This window comes from Pan paniscus, chromosome 21 (genome assembly GCF_029289425.2).
Source record: "Pan paniscus chromosome 21, NHGRI_mPanPan1-v2.0_pri, whole genome shotgun sequence".
Classification (NCBI taxonomy): domain Eukaryota; kingdom Metazoa; phylum Chordata; class Mammalia; order Primates; family Hominidae; genus Pan; species Pan paniscus.
Window position 1 is genome coordinate 42,445,451 of NC_073270.2, and position 15,481 is coordinate 42,460,931.

The 15,481-nt window shown below is 44.0% G+C and overlaps 1 protein-coding gene across 6 annotated transcripts in view; it reads right to left on the reverse strand.

Moving 5' to 3' along the window:
- Positions 1 to 15,481, reverse strand: part of NDRG3 (NDRG family member 3) — a 93,652-nt gene that overhangs the window by 56,632 nt on the left and 21,539 nt on the right. For all 6 annotated transcript variants that reach the window (XM_034947412.3, XM_034947411.3, XM_034947414.3 and 3 more), the window contains exon 2: positions 12,568 to 12,672. In XM_034947412.3, the coding sequence (XP_034803303.1) occupies positions 12,568 to 12,624 (57 nt within the window). In that variant the 5' untranslated portion in view covers positions 12,625 to 12,672. The remainder of the gene's footprint in view (positions 1 to 12,567; positions 12,673 to 15,481) is intronic.

Sequence of the window (15,481 nt, forward strand, 5' to 3'; positions counted from 1 at the left end):
TCACAGCCCAGTGTGGTATAAACACCCAAAGAAACAAACTATCCACTCCATAAGAGGGACTATCTAGAGCTGCACTATCCAGTACGGTAGCCATTAGCCATATGTACAATTTAAGTTTAAATTCAATAAAATAAAATCTCAGTTTCTCAGTTACATTAGCCATATCTCAAGTGCTCATACTCTTGGGCAGTACAGACATAGAACATTTCCATGACTGCAGCAAGTTCTACTGGACAGCACTGATCTGGAAGCCAAAAGCTTCTGAAGGAATAACATTATGAAAGAGCAGCCCTTGACTTTCTAAAGGTGGCAGTAAAGTCACAACAGATTACCAATCATAGAGAGACTGCAGATGCCACTGAGAATGGGCAAGAGAATGGTAGAGACAGTAAAATATTATTCCTAACACGAAACCGAATTCACAAAAAGTCTGATACAGTCACAGTATGGAAAGACAACTAAGATACTGTGCAGATGGGACTGGGCAGCACATTTCCAAGGAATGTTGCTATTGATTAAAAGGAGCATAATGTTCCATGGCTCCTACTAGCCCTAAGAAATGTCTGAGGACTTCTTCAGAGAAATCATTCTGTTTAATTTACAGATAGACTATGAGAAGCAAAAGAAAGGGTCCTCTCATGGATTAGGATAGATGGTTTTTGTAGGATATAAATGGCCAGCCAGTGAGTTTCTGGTTCCTGATTCAACTTGTACCTTCCTCCAAATATAGCACAGGGCCTGGTATAAATCAGGTGCTTGATACAGATTTATAAAACAAATAAGCCAATATAAAAAAATTAAATGTTGAGGAAATTCTGTTAAAATTTTGGGTTAAAAAAAAAAAACTTCTACTGCATTCCAGCTTAAGATATGTATGGTTAGTAAGAGGGAAAAGAAAGTAGGATACAAAATAGTCTTTACAGTTTGACCTTGGCTACATTAAAATATGCATTAAAAAAGACTAAAAGGCCGGGCACAGTGGCTCATGCCTATAATCCTATCACTTTGGGAGGCTGAGGCAGGCAGATCACTTGAGCTCAGGAGTTCAAGACCAGCCTAGGCAACATGGCAAAATCCCATCTCTATAAAAAAATGCAAAAAAAAAAATTAGCTGAGCGTGGTAGTGCATGCTTATAGTCCCAGCTACTTGAGGGGCTGAGGTGGGAGGATCACTTGAGCCCAGGAGGTCGAGGCTGCAGTGAGCCGAGATCGCACCACTGCACTCCAGCCTGGGTGCAAAGTGAGATCCTGTCTCATAAATAAATAAACAAATAAAAGACAAAAACATTAACAATAGCAGCTGCTTCTGCAGAGAGAGGTTATGGGTGATTATAATTTTCTTCATATGATGTACAATGAGCATGTATTTCCCTTTCTGAAATTAGAAAACTAGAAAAAAAGGGTCTAGAAAACCCTAAAAAAATACCCAATTTAGTATTTTGTAATATAAGATTTAAAGGGCCAGGTGCGTTGGCTCATGCCTGTAATCCCAGCACTTTGGGAAGCCGAGGCGGATAGATCATGAGGTCAGGAGTTCAAGATAGGATTGGCCAATATGGTGAAACACTGTCTCTACTAAAAATACAAAAATTAGCTGGGCATGGTGGCACGTGCCTGTAATCCCAGCTACTCGGGAGGCTGAGGCAGGAGAATTGCTTGAACCGGGACCCGGGTGGCGGAGGTTGCAGTGAGCTGAGATCGTGCCACTGCACTCCAGCCTGGGCTACAGAGTGAGACTCCGTCTCAAAAAAAAAAAAAGTCAGTCAGGCATGGTGGAGCGTGCCTGTAGTCCTATCTACTTGGGAGGCTCAGGCAGGAGAATCACTTGAACCTGGGAGGTAGAGGTTGCAGTGAGCTGAGATGGCGCCACTGCACTCCAGCCTGGGCAACAGAGCAAGACTCCATCTCAAAAAAATAAATAAATAAGGGCCAGGCGTGGTGGCTCACCCGTATAATCCCAGCACTTTGGGAGTCCGGGGCGGGTAGATCACGAGGTCAAGAGATCAAGACCATCCTGTGTAACACGGTGAAACCCCATCTCTACTAAAAAAAAAAAAAAAAAATAGCCGGGCGTGGTGGCAGGCGCCTGTAGTCCCAGCTACTCGCGAGGCTGAGGCAGAATGGTGTGAACCCGGGAGGCGGAGCTTGCAGTGAGCAGAGATCACGCCACTGCACTCCAGCCTGGGCGACAGTGCGAGACTCCGTCTCAAAAAAAAAAAATAAATAAATAAATAAATAAATACAAAAATGTAAAGATTGACCTAACCTTTTAAGGAATGATTTATAATGATGCCTAAACAGACCATATTAGGGCTTCAATCTAACAGAATTCCCAAAGGTTCCTTTAGGGATTATTTTAAGATTAGAAAAAATCACTCTAGATTGAATTAAAATCTCATAGAATATAGAGCCACAAATTCTGACGAGCTCTTTGGGAAGCAGCTGTCATTGTATCCATGAATTCTCCCTTCTTACAATGATGTGACCATGACCATGAGGCATTCTGTAAAGCCCTCGGTCCCTGACATGAGCACAAAGGGGCATGCCAAAAGCAGAAAGCCAATGCCCTCAAGAACCTCAAGCTATGTCTTATTTGTTGAGTACCGAGCAAAAAACAACTCTGTGTTCTCAATCCCATGTTCCTAGCTATACTCCCAGATAAAAGGTACCAATAACTGAGTGAAGACTATTTAGCACTTGTTTTCCTGGCTGTTTTTTTGGGACGGAGTCTCGCTTTGTCGCCCAGGCTGCAGTTGCAGTGGCACGATCTTGGCTCACTGCAAGCCCCGCCTCCTGGGTTCACGCCATTCTCCTGCCTCAGCCTCCCAAGCAGCTGGGACTACAGGCACCCACCACCGCGCCTGGCTAATTTTTTGTATTTTTAGTAGAGACGGGGTTTCACCATGTTAGCCAGGATGGTCTCGATCTCCTGACCTCGTGATCTGCCCACCTCGGTCTCCAAAGTGCTGGGATTACAGGGGATTACAGGTGTGAGCCACCGCACCTGGTTGTTTTTTTGTTTTTTGTTGTTGTTGTTTTTTTGTTGTTTTTTTTTGAGAGCGATCCCAGACCCTCTTGAAGAATGGCTTCTAGCTTCATGAGTAATCACCCTGGAAAATGGGAATGACTGGGTCTATTTGACAGTAATTGGCTCCAGAGTTTCTGAATGGGGATCATTAGCTGGTCCTTCACTCAACTGTGGTTAACTGAGGCCATATTATTTATTCTCTGTACTCATTAAAAGTTCAATACTGCTCATTGGGGGCATTCTAAAAGGCTGAGTACCTTCTGGGGCCCTTCCCTAGAGACTTGTTTCTTTTTCTTTTGCTTTTTTTTTTTTTTTCCTGAGATAGGGTCTCGCTCTGTCAGCCAGCCTGGAATGCAGTCGCATGATCACAACTCACTGCAGCATTGACCTCCCAGGCTCAAACGATCCTCCTGCTTCAGCCACTTGAGTAGCTGGGACTACTGGCATGTGCCACCATGCCCGGCTATATATATATATATATATATATATATATATATATATTTTTTTTTTTTTTTTTTTTTTTTTTTGAGACGGAGTCTTGATCTGCTGCCCAGGCTGGAGTGCAGTGGCATAATCTCCATTCACTGCAACCTCCGCCTGCCAAGTTCCATCGATTCTCCTGCCACAGCCTCCAGAGTAGCTGGGATTACAGGCACGCGCCACCATAACTGGCTCATTTTTGTAGTTTTAATAGGGACGGGGTTTCACCATGTTGCCCAGGGTGGTCTCCAACTTCTGGGCTCAAGCAATCTGCCCACCTTGGCCTCCCAAAGTGTTGAGATTACAGGCGTGAGCCACTGCACCTGCCCTGTTTCTTTTTCCTTCTGAGACAGAGTCTTGCTTTGTCACCCAGGCTGGAGTTGCAGTGGCATGATCATAGCTCAGTGCAGCCTTGACCTCTGGGCTCAAGCAATCCTCCTGCCTCAGTTTGTTTGTCTCTGATGTTCACAGTATATGGTTCCACTCTAACAAAACTTCTAGAAATTTCAGGCTATGGGTGCTTTCTTTTTTTCTGTCCATTTTGAAGATGCCATTAATTCCATATTCAGAGAAATTCTTATACTAAGCAGACTTAAGCAGCAGAAAGGGATTCAAGGAAAAAATTAAAACAACAGAATAATTTGAAGAGGAAAAAAATCAAGGAAAGCCATTAATTATTACTGAAAGTTGCAGTCAAAGTAGAAGCCAGCTAAGAGGAATGTTTTCTGATGGAGCTTAGTGGCCATATGTAAAAGGTAAATAAAGCAACCCAAGAAGGTAAATTAAAGCAAGTAAGCCTCACAGTTACAAGCTTAGAGAATAAGCAAAAAGAAACTAGGAACGGGTCAATGATTAAAGTGAATTATGAAAAAAAAGGGGGGTGTGAAAAGCAGAAATGTTTCAAAAACAAGTCATTGCTAGGGAGAAGAGAGATGTAGTTTCCTAACATGAGATCTGGTCAAAAGGCATAAATAGTTTCAAAAGACAGAAGCAACAGACATAATGTAAAGAAAGATGAGATAGTTGAAAGATGAGATAGATAAGACCTTAGACCAACTATCAATAGAAAGAGATTTTGGGTGAATTTACCTGTTCTGTGAATTTAAAGGAAAGGTCCGTTTCTGATTCACCATTCTATTCCTGGTCCTGACACTTAATGAGTGCAATAAACATCATTTTGTAGAGGTTATGAACCTCTCAAAATAGAGATACTTGATTTGAGGAAGAAACCAATACCAAAGAGGAAAGGTTACATGTAATTGACATGCTAGGGACTAAAGTGGAGAAAATGAGTTGGTGCAATAGTAAAAGCTTTTAGAAATAAGCTGATAAAAAACTGTTAAAGAGAATAAAATATGACTTTGTATTAAAAAGCCATACACAAAAAAGATAATCCTTCCCTACAAAAAGTGGAAACAAAGACGGGGGATTGTACAAGCAAGAAGAGTTACATATGCTCAGAAAATACTCAGTTTTTCTTTAATAATAAAGATTCATATAATCAACTAGTATAATAAATCGGTGTATTAAAATCATCAGCAGGGCCGTGCGCAGTGGCTCATGCCTGTAATCCCAGCACTCTGAGAGGCTGAGGCAGGTGGATCATGAGATCAGGAGTTCGAGACCAGCCTGCCAAGAGACCAGCCTGGCCAAGATGGTGAAACCCCATCTCTACTAAAAATACAAAAATTAGCAGGGCGTGGTGGCGGGCACCTATAATCCCAGCTACTCGGGAGGCTGAGGCAGGAGAATTGCTTGAACCGGGGAGGCAGAGGTTGCAGTGAGCCGAGACCACATCATTGCACTCCAGCCTGGGCAACAGAGCAAGACTCCAACTCAAAAAAAAAAAAAATCATCAGCAAATCATTTTCTTCTTTTTTTTTTTAGACAGAGTTTCGCTCTTGTTGCCCAGGCTGGAGTGCAATAGCGCGATCTCGACTCAGAGCAACCTCCGCCTCCTGGGTTCAAGCCATTCTCCTGCTTCAGCCTCCAGAGTAGCTGTGGCATGTGCCATCATGCCTGGCTAATTTTGTTTTTTTGTTTGTTTGTTTGTTTTTTTGAGACGGAGTCTTGCTCTGTCGCCCAGGCTGGAGTGCAGTGGTGCAATCTCGGCTTATTGTAAGCTCCACCTCCCAGGTTCACGCCATTCTCCTGCCTCAGCCTCCCGAGTAGCTGGGACTACAGGCGCATGCCACCACACCCGGCTAATTTTTTATTTTTAGTAGAGACGGAGTTTCTCCATGTTGGTAAGGCTGGTCTCGAACTCCCGACCTCAGGTGATCCGCCTGCCTTGGCTTCCCAAAGTGCTGGGATTACAGGCGTGAGCCACCGCGCCAGGCCCAGCAAATTGTTTTCAAGTAGAAATCTGTTCAAACTGATAATCCAGGGATAAGAATGAAAATCCTATATGTGTGTGTGTGTGTGTGTATATATATATATAAAAAATATATTTAAGTATCTATAGCAATCATTACCTTCAAAATACACTAAGAAACAGACTTCATAAAGAAATTTATAAAGAGGTTGGATACTTGGATAAAACTATCTACAATCAGATAATCCTCTGCAGATTGCTGAAAAAGTACAATTTCCACTCTAAAAATCCCATGGGCACTCTGCTAAGGTGTGGCTAAGATGTGGATCTCTTGCCTCCTGTAACTGGTTGAGGGTCATCTCGTTTGTAACAGCGGCATCACTACCTGCTTCGGAACCCATTTCTTGCTGCAGTCCCGTCTAGAGCACTTCTGACAACAGATGTAACCATCATGTCTTAGTACATTAAGGGACACCCACTCTAGTCCACACTTCATGAATATTCTTTGATGAAAATGTCAATAAATCTATTTTTAATTACAGCTGTTTTTTCTTTTCTCTCTCTCCCCCTAGGTTTTTTTTTTTTTTTTAAACAACCTTGGAGCTGGGTGTGGTAGCTCATGCCTATAATACCAGCACTTTGGGAGGCCGAGGCAGGAGGATTGCTTGAGCTCAGGAGTTTGAGATCAGCGTGGGCAACATAGTGAGACCTCTTCTCTACAAATAATTTAAAAATTGGCCAGGCATGGTGGGCACACCTGTGGTCCCAACTACTTGGGAGGCTAAGGTAGCCTCCCAAGTAGGTGGGAATTGCTTGAACCCAGGTGGTAGAGACTGCAGCAAGCCATGGCCATGCCACTGTACTCTAACCTGGATGACAGAGACCCTGTCTCAAATAAAAAAAAGATCCTGGGGCCAGGCACAGTGGCTCATGCCTGTAATCCCAGCACTTTGGGAGGCCGAGATGGGTGGATGGCTTGAGCCCCAGAGTTTCAACACGGCAAAGCTCCGTCTCTAAAAAAATACAAAACTTAGCCAGGCATGGTGGCAAGAGCTACTCAGGAGGCTGAGGCAGGAGGATCACTTGAGCCCAGGAGGCTGCAATAAGCCATGATTGTGCCACTGCACTCCAGCCTGGGCAACAGAGCAAGCCCTTGGCACAAACGCTTTGGCTGTCTCTGTTCTCCTGGAGGTTACAAATGTTGTTCCTAGGGTTCTCCCTCCTCTAGTTCTAACACCCTCCTCCCTCCTCTGCTTACATGTTGTGATTAGTAGAAAAGGAAAACTTAAACTGCAGTAAGATTTACCTCACTTTCAGGTGGGTGCGGTGGCTCATGCCTGTAATCCCAAGCACTTTGGGAGGCCGAGGCGGACGGATCACTTGAAGTCAGGAGTTCAAGACCAGCCTGGCCAACATGGCAAAACCCCATCTCTACTAAAAATACAAAAACTAGCTGAACATGGTGGCAGGTACCTATAATCCCAGCTACTTGGGAGGCTGAGGCAGAAGAATCACTTGAACCTGGGAGGCAGAGGTTGCAGTGAGCTGAGATCATGCCACTGCACTCCAGCCTGGGCAACAGAGCGAGACTCCATCTCAAAAAAAAAAAAAAAAAAAAAAAGATTTACTTCACTTTCTACTGTAACAACCAAAACAAAGTATATAACTTTTTTCTGTTCTCTCTACTAAACATTTATTCCCCTTTCTGCTATTTCCTCAATTCTTCAGAAGCCAAGTGTGGCCTTCTACTTGTTTTCTCAAGCCTCGCCTTTGGCTTTCACAGGGTTCGGTGGTATCTGAACCTAGTAGGTAGAGGAAGGCAGGGAAAATGAAGCAAAACAGTCTACTCTCCTGTTTATTACAAGGTCTTTTGGGTGAGGAGCCTGGAACAACCAGGTACAAGAGGCAGTAGATGGTGGGAAGAACCCTAGACCCCCAGGTCCAGGTCAAAGTCAAAAGATGTAGGTTCTAGCCTGGCTTCACCAACTTAACAGACACTAGCTCTGAACAAATCAGATAACCTCTCAGTGTCATCTGTAAAATAGAGTTAAAATATCTTCAACTACTTACAAGAGACTGGAAGATTAAAATAAGATATTATTGGTGAAAGTGCTCTGAAAATAGTTAAACGCTATTTTAAAAATCATTTCATATGCCCATGCAATTTCTGTCCTGCAAAACAAAGTACTGGTGGTTGCTTCTTTTCATCACTGGAGCCAAAACAAGTATGGCAAAATTATCCACTTCTTGATAATTCTGAGCCGTAGACAAAATTACAGGCATACTAAAATAAAATGGGAAAAGTACCAACAAATGACAAGAGACAACATAAGCCTTGCTCAAAGCTATATTGAGAATGCCTCCTTACAAGTCATCTCAGGACAAATTTCACGGTAAAAGGTTGGTTCTAGTCTTCCTTTAGCTTCCTGAAGCCTGGAGGACGCAGCAATGTCTTCAGTATATTTATGAGGATAATGGACAGAAGGATAAGGTGGAATACTACACATTTTTAGGCTTCTCCTTAAAGAGACGGGGTAAGCCACAAAGGTGATGCCAAAACATCTATAGGATTAACACAGTGGAAAGAGCTCAGGTTTTAAGAGTAGGAAAGACTTTGGTTTCTGTCTGCTTTGCCACTTCTTTACTGGGCAAACCAGCCTTTCATTCGGATTTTTAATCTGTGAAGTAGGAATAATACTATCTATCTCAAAGGGATATTCTGAGAATTAGAGAGAATGTATGTAAAGCACTTGGCACATAAGAGATAATAAATCATAGCAGGACAGGCAAAAACAACAACAACAAAACCCTCAAGCCATCTACTTCTATGCAAATCTGAAGGCTTTTCCTCTACACCAGTGGTTCTCAACCAAGGAAATTTTGCCTCCCAGGGACATCTGGCAATGTCTGGAGACATTTTTGGTTGTCACCACTGGGGAGTGCTATTAGCATCTAGTGGGTAGAGGCCAAAGATGCTGCTAAACATTCTACAATGCACAGAGCAGTGTTCCACAACAAACAATTATCCAACCCAAAACATCGACAGTGAGAAATCCTGCCATACAGCAGACATTCTTTGATACTCAATAGGAGTAAGCTACTTCACCTTTCCTAGCCTTCGTTTACTCACTGGCAATGTGGGAATACATTTATCTGTGCTCCTTCCTCATCAAGCTATTGGGAGGTTCAAATGAAGTAATGGATGAGAGGCATTATTATCATTATACCTTTTACTACATACACAAAACCATCCACTTGCTGCGCAAAGACAGAAGCATTCACATACTGGGGAGGGGGAGAGGGAGGCTAACGGGGTGGAAGTCTTTGTTTGGAGGTGCCATCATCTAAAGAGGGCCTCTTGCCTATCTACCTGCTTGGCGAGAGCCAAGAGAGTTCTCATGAATAGTGATGGCACAGGAGCACTTACGTCTCAGGGAGAGAGAGGAGTAAGGTGGAATGTGGGAAGTGGGTAGGAACAGCACAGGCCTATCAAAGAGGAGCAGATAGATGTTAGGAAGTGAGACACTGCTTTGTGTCTTAGTCTACTCGGGCTGTCATAACAAAATAACATAGACTTGATGGCTTAAAACAACAGAAATTTATTTTCTCACAGTTCTGAAGGCTGCAAAGTTCAAGATTAAGGTTCTAGAAGGGTTCAGTTTCTCATGATTAATCTCTTCCTGGTTTGTGGACAGCTGCCTTCTTGCTGTGTCCCCATATGGCAGGGGAAGGGAGAGAGAAAGAGAGCCTCTTTCTCTATTTATTTATTTTTTGAGACAGGGTCTCACTCTGTTGACCAGGCTGGAGTGCAGTGGCACAATCACAGCTCACTGCAGCCTCAACCTCCCAGGCTCAAGTGATCCTTGCAGCTCAGCCTCCCAAGTAGCTGGGACTACAGGCATCTGCCACCACACCTGGATCATTTTTTTAATTTTTTGGTAGACAGGATCTCCCTTTGTTGCCCAGGCTGGTCTTGAACTTCTGGCTTCAGGTGATCCTCCAGCATCAGCCTCCCAAAGTGCTTGGATTATAGGTGTGAGCCAGGTTATAGGTGTGTGCCTGGCTCAGATTTTATTTCCTTCCTCCTCTCCTAGGCACAACATTTTTGGCACAGCCCTTCACATACACACATACACAAATGGTACTTAAAGGAGAGAGTTTTCTGGAAATATGAGGGGAAGCAGCAGGAGAAACCAAATGGAGGTTAAAAAAGCGTGCAGTGGCCGGGCGTGGAAGTTCACGCCTGTAATCCCAGCACTTTTGGAGGCCGAGGCGGGTGGATCAAGAGGTCAAGAGATCGAGACCATCCTGGCCAACATGGTGAAACCCTATCTCTAGTCAAAATACAAAAATTAGCTGGGCATGGTGTTGCACACCTGTAGTCCCAGCTACTTGGGAGGCTGAAGCAGGAGAATCGCTTGAACCCGGGAGGCAGAGGTTGCAGTGAGCCAAGATCACACCACTGCACTCGAGCCTGGTGACAGAGCAAGACTCCGTCTCAAAAAAAAAAAAAAAAAAGCCTGCAGCTTGCCAAGGGAGAGAGAAGTCTGGTGAAAGATAAAAGAAGGGGTGGGAGTGGGAATGGAGAGGTCACAGGGATGAAAATGGGGGTGGCAGGATTCAAAAGCAAATTAGTAAGCACAAAATAAGTCAGCAGCTCCAGAGGCTGCAGGTGAAGGGCCTTGCCGTGGGCAGATAAAAGTAATAAGCAACAGATCATCCCCTGGTGTCACCCGCACACCCCCTCCCCGCCCCTCCGCCCATCCATCTTTATCCTCACACTCCGTCAACACTCCCTCAGGAAAGGATGGCATGGCCTCACTCACACAAAGCTACAAGAGTATTTCAAGAGGGGACAATGACAATACACCAAAAGAATAGAGTGGAAAAGAAGGAATTTCAAGCAGCTGGGCATGGTGGCTCATGCCTGTAATCCCAGCACTTTAGGAGGCCAAGGCAGGTAGATCACAAGGTCAGGAGTTCGAGACCAGCCTGACCAACATGGTGAAACCCTGTCTCTACTAAAAATACAAAAATTAGCCAGGTGCACGCCTGTAATCCCAGCCACTCCGGAGGCTGAGGCAGAAGAATCACTTGAAACCGGGAGGCGGAGCTTGCAGTGAGCCGAGATTGCATCATTGCACTCCAGCCTGGGTGACAGAGTGAGACTCCGTCTCAAAAAAAAAAAAGAAGGAATTTCAGGCACATTTACCGAACAATAAGGAACAAGAGAGAAAACAAAACTTCTTTTCTTTTTTTTGAGCCAGAGTTTTGCTCTGTCGCCCAGGCTGGAGTGCAGTGGCATGATCTCGGCTCACTGCAACCTCTGCCTTCCGGGTTCAAGTGATTCTTCTGCCTCAGCCTCCTGAGTAGCTGGGACTACAGGCCTGCACCACCACGCCCAGCTAATTTTTGTATTTTTAGTAGAGATGGAATTTCACCATGTTGGCGAGGCTGATCTCAAACTCCTGACCTCAAGTGATCCGTCAGCCTTGGCCTCCCAAAGTGCTGGGATTACAGGCATAAGCCACTGCACCTGGCCAAAACCTTTCTTTTGGTAAATCATATCACACCAGTGTCTAGTGGTCATCAACTGTGGTCTCATCTGCTCCTTGTGTAGTTCTCTGACACTAACATAAAAATGTGGTATACTGACATCCAGTCCTCCCTGATGTCATATTGACAGGAAGACCACATCATAGACTTGGCAAACTTTAGGGAGAACACTGCAGCCTACGTACATCACCAGCCATGGATGGTAAATTTTCCTTATTGAAACTGAAAGTCAAGACACTTGGATTCTGAGTCAAACTCCACCCTCATACTTCTTTTTTCTTTTCTTTTTTTTTTTTTTTGAGACAGAGTCTCACTGAGTCACCCAGACTGGGGTGCAGTGGCGCAGTCTTGGCTCACTGCAACCTCCACTCCACCTCCTGGGTTCTAGCAATTCTCCTGCCTCAGCCTCCCGAGTAGCTGGGATTACAGGTGTGTGCCACCACATCTAGCTAATTTTTCTATTTATAGTAGAGACAAGGTTTCACCTTGTTGTCCAGGCTGGTCTCAAACTCCTGACCTCAAGTGATCCACCTGCCTTGGCCTCCCAAAGTGCTGGGATTACAGGTGTGAGCCACTGCGCCCAGCCCCACCCTCATACTTTCTGCTTAACATTGCCACATTATTTTTTCCCTTAGCATCTCTATCTGTAAAATACAAAAATCTCAAAGATAACCTGATTGAACGTGGCTCATGGAAACAAAAGTAGGAAGAAATAAAAGGGGGGAAACATCAAAAAGATGCTTAAGAAATAGATTTTTTGGCCTGGCACAGTGGCTCACACCTGTAATCCCAGTACTTTGGGAGGCCATGGCGGGAGGATCACGAGGTCAGGAGATCGAGACCATCCTGGCCAACATGATGAAACCCTGTCTCTACTAAAAATACAAAAATTAGCTGGGCGTGATGACACGTGCCTGTAATCTCAGCTACTTGGGAGGCTGAGGCAAGAGAATTGCTTGAACCAGGGAGTCAGAGGTTGCAGTGAGCCGAGATTGCACCACTGCACTCCAGCCTGGCAACAGAGTGAGACACCGTCTCAAAAAAAAAAAGAAATAGATTTTTAAAGTATTCCTTTCATTGAAAGTCAAGCTAAATATGTTTTAAGTTACTATTTAGATGATACAGAAAATGAAATACTATCAGAAGAAAAGGCTTGTCCATATTTTAGTGAAAACAGAAAAGTCTTTACCTTATCATTTAGAAGTGGTTTGATCTCTGTGAGCTGAACATCCTGAAGTTCATCCATGAGGTCAGATAACGAAAGTAGAGGAATCTCAAGAATAAATCAGTAACTCTGAAACAGAAAAGAAAGAAGTGAAGAAAAATGCTTAAGCCAGAAGTTGGAAACATAATAGTCACAGTACACCCATTCATTCAAATATGAGACTTACTCTGTGCCATGCCCTGCTCAGGGTGCTAAAGACACATGGTTACGGCAGATAGACACTAACCTGGTCTATAGGATTCTTGCCTCCTGGTATTCACGTCCTTGCCTAATCCCCCCAGTGAGTGTGCGCAGGGCCTGTGGCTTGCTTTTAACCATTAGAATACGGCAAAAGTGATGGAATGTACATGAGTGACTTTGCATGATTACATTATATAATATTTTCACATCTGTCTTGCTGAGGGACACTCTCCCCTGCTAGGTCTGAAGAGGCAAGCTGATGTGCTGTGAGAGGGCCACGTAACAAGTAACTGAGAGCAGCCTCCAGCAGAAAGACAGCAAGAAACTGAGACCTTCAGTTCAACAATCTGCAAGGAACTGAATGCTGCCAACAACAGGAGCCTGGAAGCAGATCCTTCCCCAGCTGAGTGTCAGATAAGAAGCTGACCAACACCTTGATCGCCATGTTGCAGAGGACCTACACAGCCCACACCAGACTCCTGAACCACAGAAACTGAGAGACAATGAATATGTGTTGTTTTAGGCTACTACATTTGAGGTAATATTTTTATGCAGCAACAGATTAATACAATTAATACAATAGTCTTTGCTCTCATGGAGCACACGTTTTAGTTACTGAAGACGGATAAAGAAACAACATACTCAAAACTATGCTTGGAACAGACTGGAAGACGGATTAAGCGGGGACAAAAATTGAAGATTATTACTGCAGGATGAGGACTTAAATTAGGAATGGCAGTGGGAATGAAAGAGGAGGGAACCAAGGCTAAGCTTACTAATCCTCATTTGGGGAATCACAGCAGTGGGTGAAAGGTATGGTAGTCAGCTCCAAGATGGCCTTCAACGAGCCCAGTGATCCCTGACTCCTGATATTCATTCACACATATGTATAATCGCCCACCCAAATAAATCAGGGATGGCTCGTGTAACTAATAGAATATGGAGGAAGCAACAATATGTCACTTCTGAAGCTGCATCATAAAACACATTACACTTTCTGCTTCAAGACACTATAAATTACTAGTTCTAGGGGAAGCTAGCTGCCATATCATCAGGACACTCAAACAGCCCTCTGGCGAGGCCCATGTGGAGAGGAACCAACTTGCCAGCGCCAACCTGCTAGCCATGTGTGTGAGTTACCTTGCAAATGAATCCTCCAGCCCCAGTCAAGAGTTCGGATAGCTACAGCCCCAGGGACACCTGACTGCAACCACATGAGAGACTCTAAGTCAGAACCACCCTACCAAGCCTGCTCCCAAGTTTCTGACCCACAGAAACCATGAGAGATAATAATTTTGTTTTAGAGTGATCTATAGCAATAGAGAACTAATACATAGGGAGAGCAGAATGGGGAGCTCAGAGAGAGGAGACAAGTTGGAGAGAGGTAGGCAGGGTAATGAACTACAAATTCTTCTTCTATCTCACCATGCAAGAAGCCATGGGGATAGGCTGCAAATACTCAATATTGCAGGAAAGTGATTCCCACCTAGACTTCAAAGCTTCAGGCATCATCCTTTTTGTCTTGGCCCTAAACCTATCAAGTCAGGAAAAATGTTAATTCAGAGTTGGGGATTTACATTTAACAACCATTTATTGAGTACCCATTGCACTATGGAAGATACAAAAAGGGTCCCTGCCTCTAAAGAGTAGAGATGATGTTGATCTACAAATTGATAAATAAAAAGAAGGGCCATAGGAATTCAAAGGAGAAGCAATTATGTCTGATTGGTGGAAATCAAGAAAGCCTTCAAAAGATATTAGTCTAATATATGTATGTGTATGTGTGTGTGTGTGTGTGTGTGTGTGTGTGTGTGTATGGTGTTTTTGTGTTTTTTTTTTTTTTTTTTTTTGAGACCTAGTCTTGCTCTGTCACCCAGGCTGGAGTGCAGTGGCACAATCGTGGTTCACTGGAACCTCTGCCTCCTGGGCTCAAGCGATTCTCGTGCCTCAGTCTCCCGAGAAGCTGGGACTATGGGCACCTGCTACCATGCCCAGCTAATTTTTGTATTTTTAGTAGAGACAGGGTTTCACCATGTTAGCCCGGCTGGTCTTGAACTCCTGCCTTCAAGTGATCCACACACCTCAGCCTCCCAAAGTGTTAGGATCACAGGCGTGAGCCACTGCGCCCGGCCTAGTGTATATATTAATCCACTTTTCTGTTTACCTTCTAGAGATAGAATGACATGATTTTGATTTAATTACCTACGGAGAGGGTACGTGTTCCAGGCTACCTTTTAGCTATTATTTGCCAACACACTGAAATAAATCCTGCTCCCAGCTATGCCTATGTTAGAACAGACTAACAAAAAAGCCCTCTTATCATTTATTCAAGGGACTCAGAGGATGTCTATTGAGAACACTCCTCAGGCTATGAACCCCACATGCTAACTGTGAATATTCCAAAAGTGTGAACCACCTAGAGACCACAAGTTTGATGATGTTTAACCTCCCTATAGGACAGTGGTTCTTTTGTCAGATCGCAGGCACCCATATACTTGATTGAGCTACTTAATGCCCAGAAGTTGAATTTTTTTTTGTTTTTATACCAGTCACATTTCAAAAGGGGATGAGGTGGCTTGACTCTTAAACAGTGAGTTTCAGCCAGCATCTACATTCTCTTTTTCACAGTCCCCACTTAACTCTCAAAATATTGGCCTAACTGGAATCTACTCCATGTTTGTTTATTAATAGCACTACA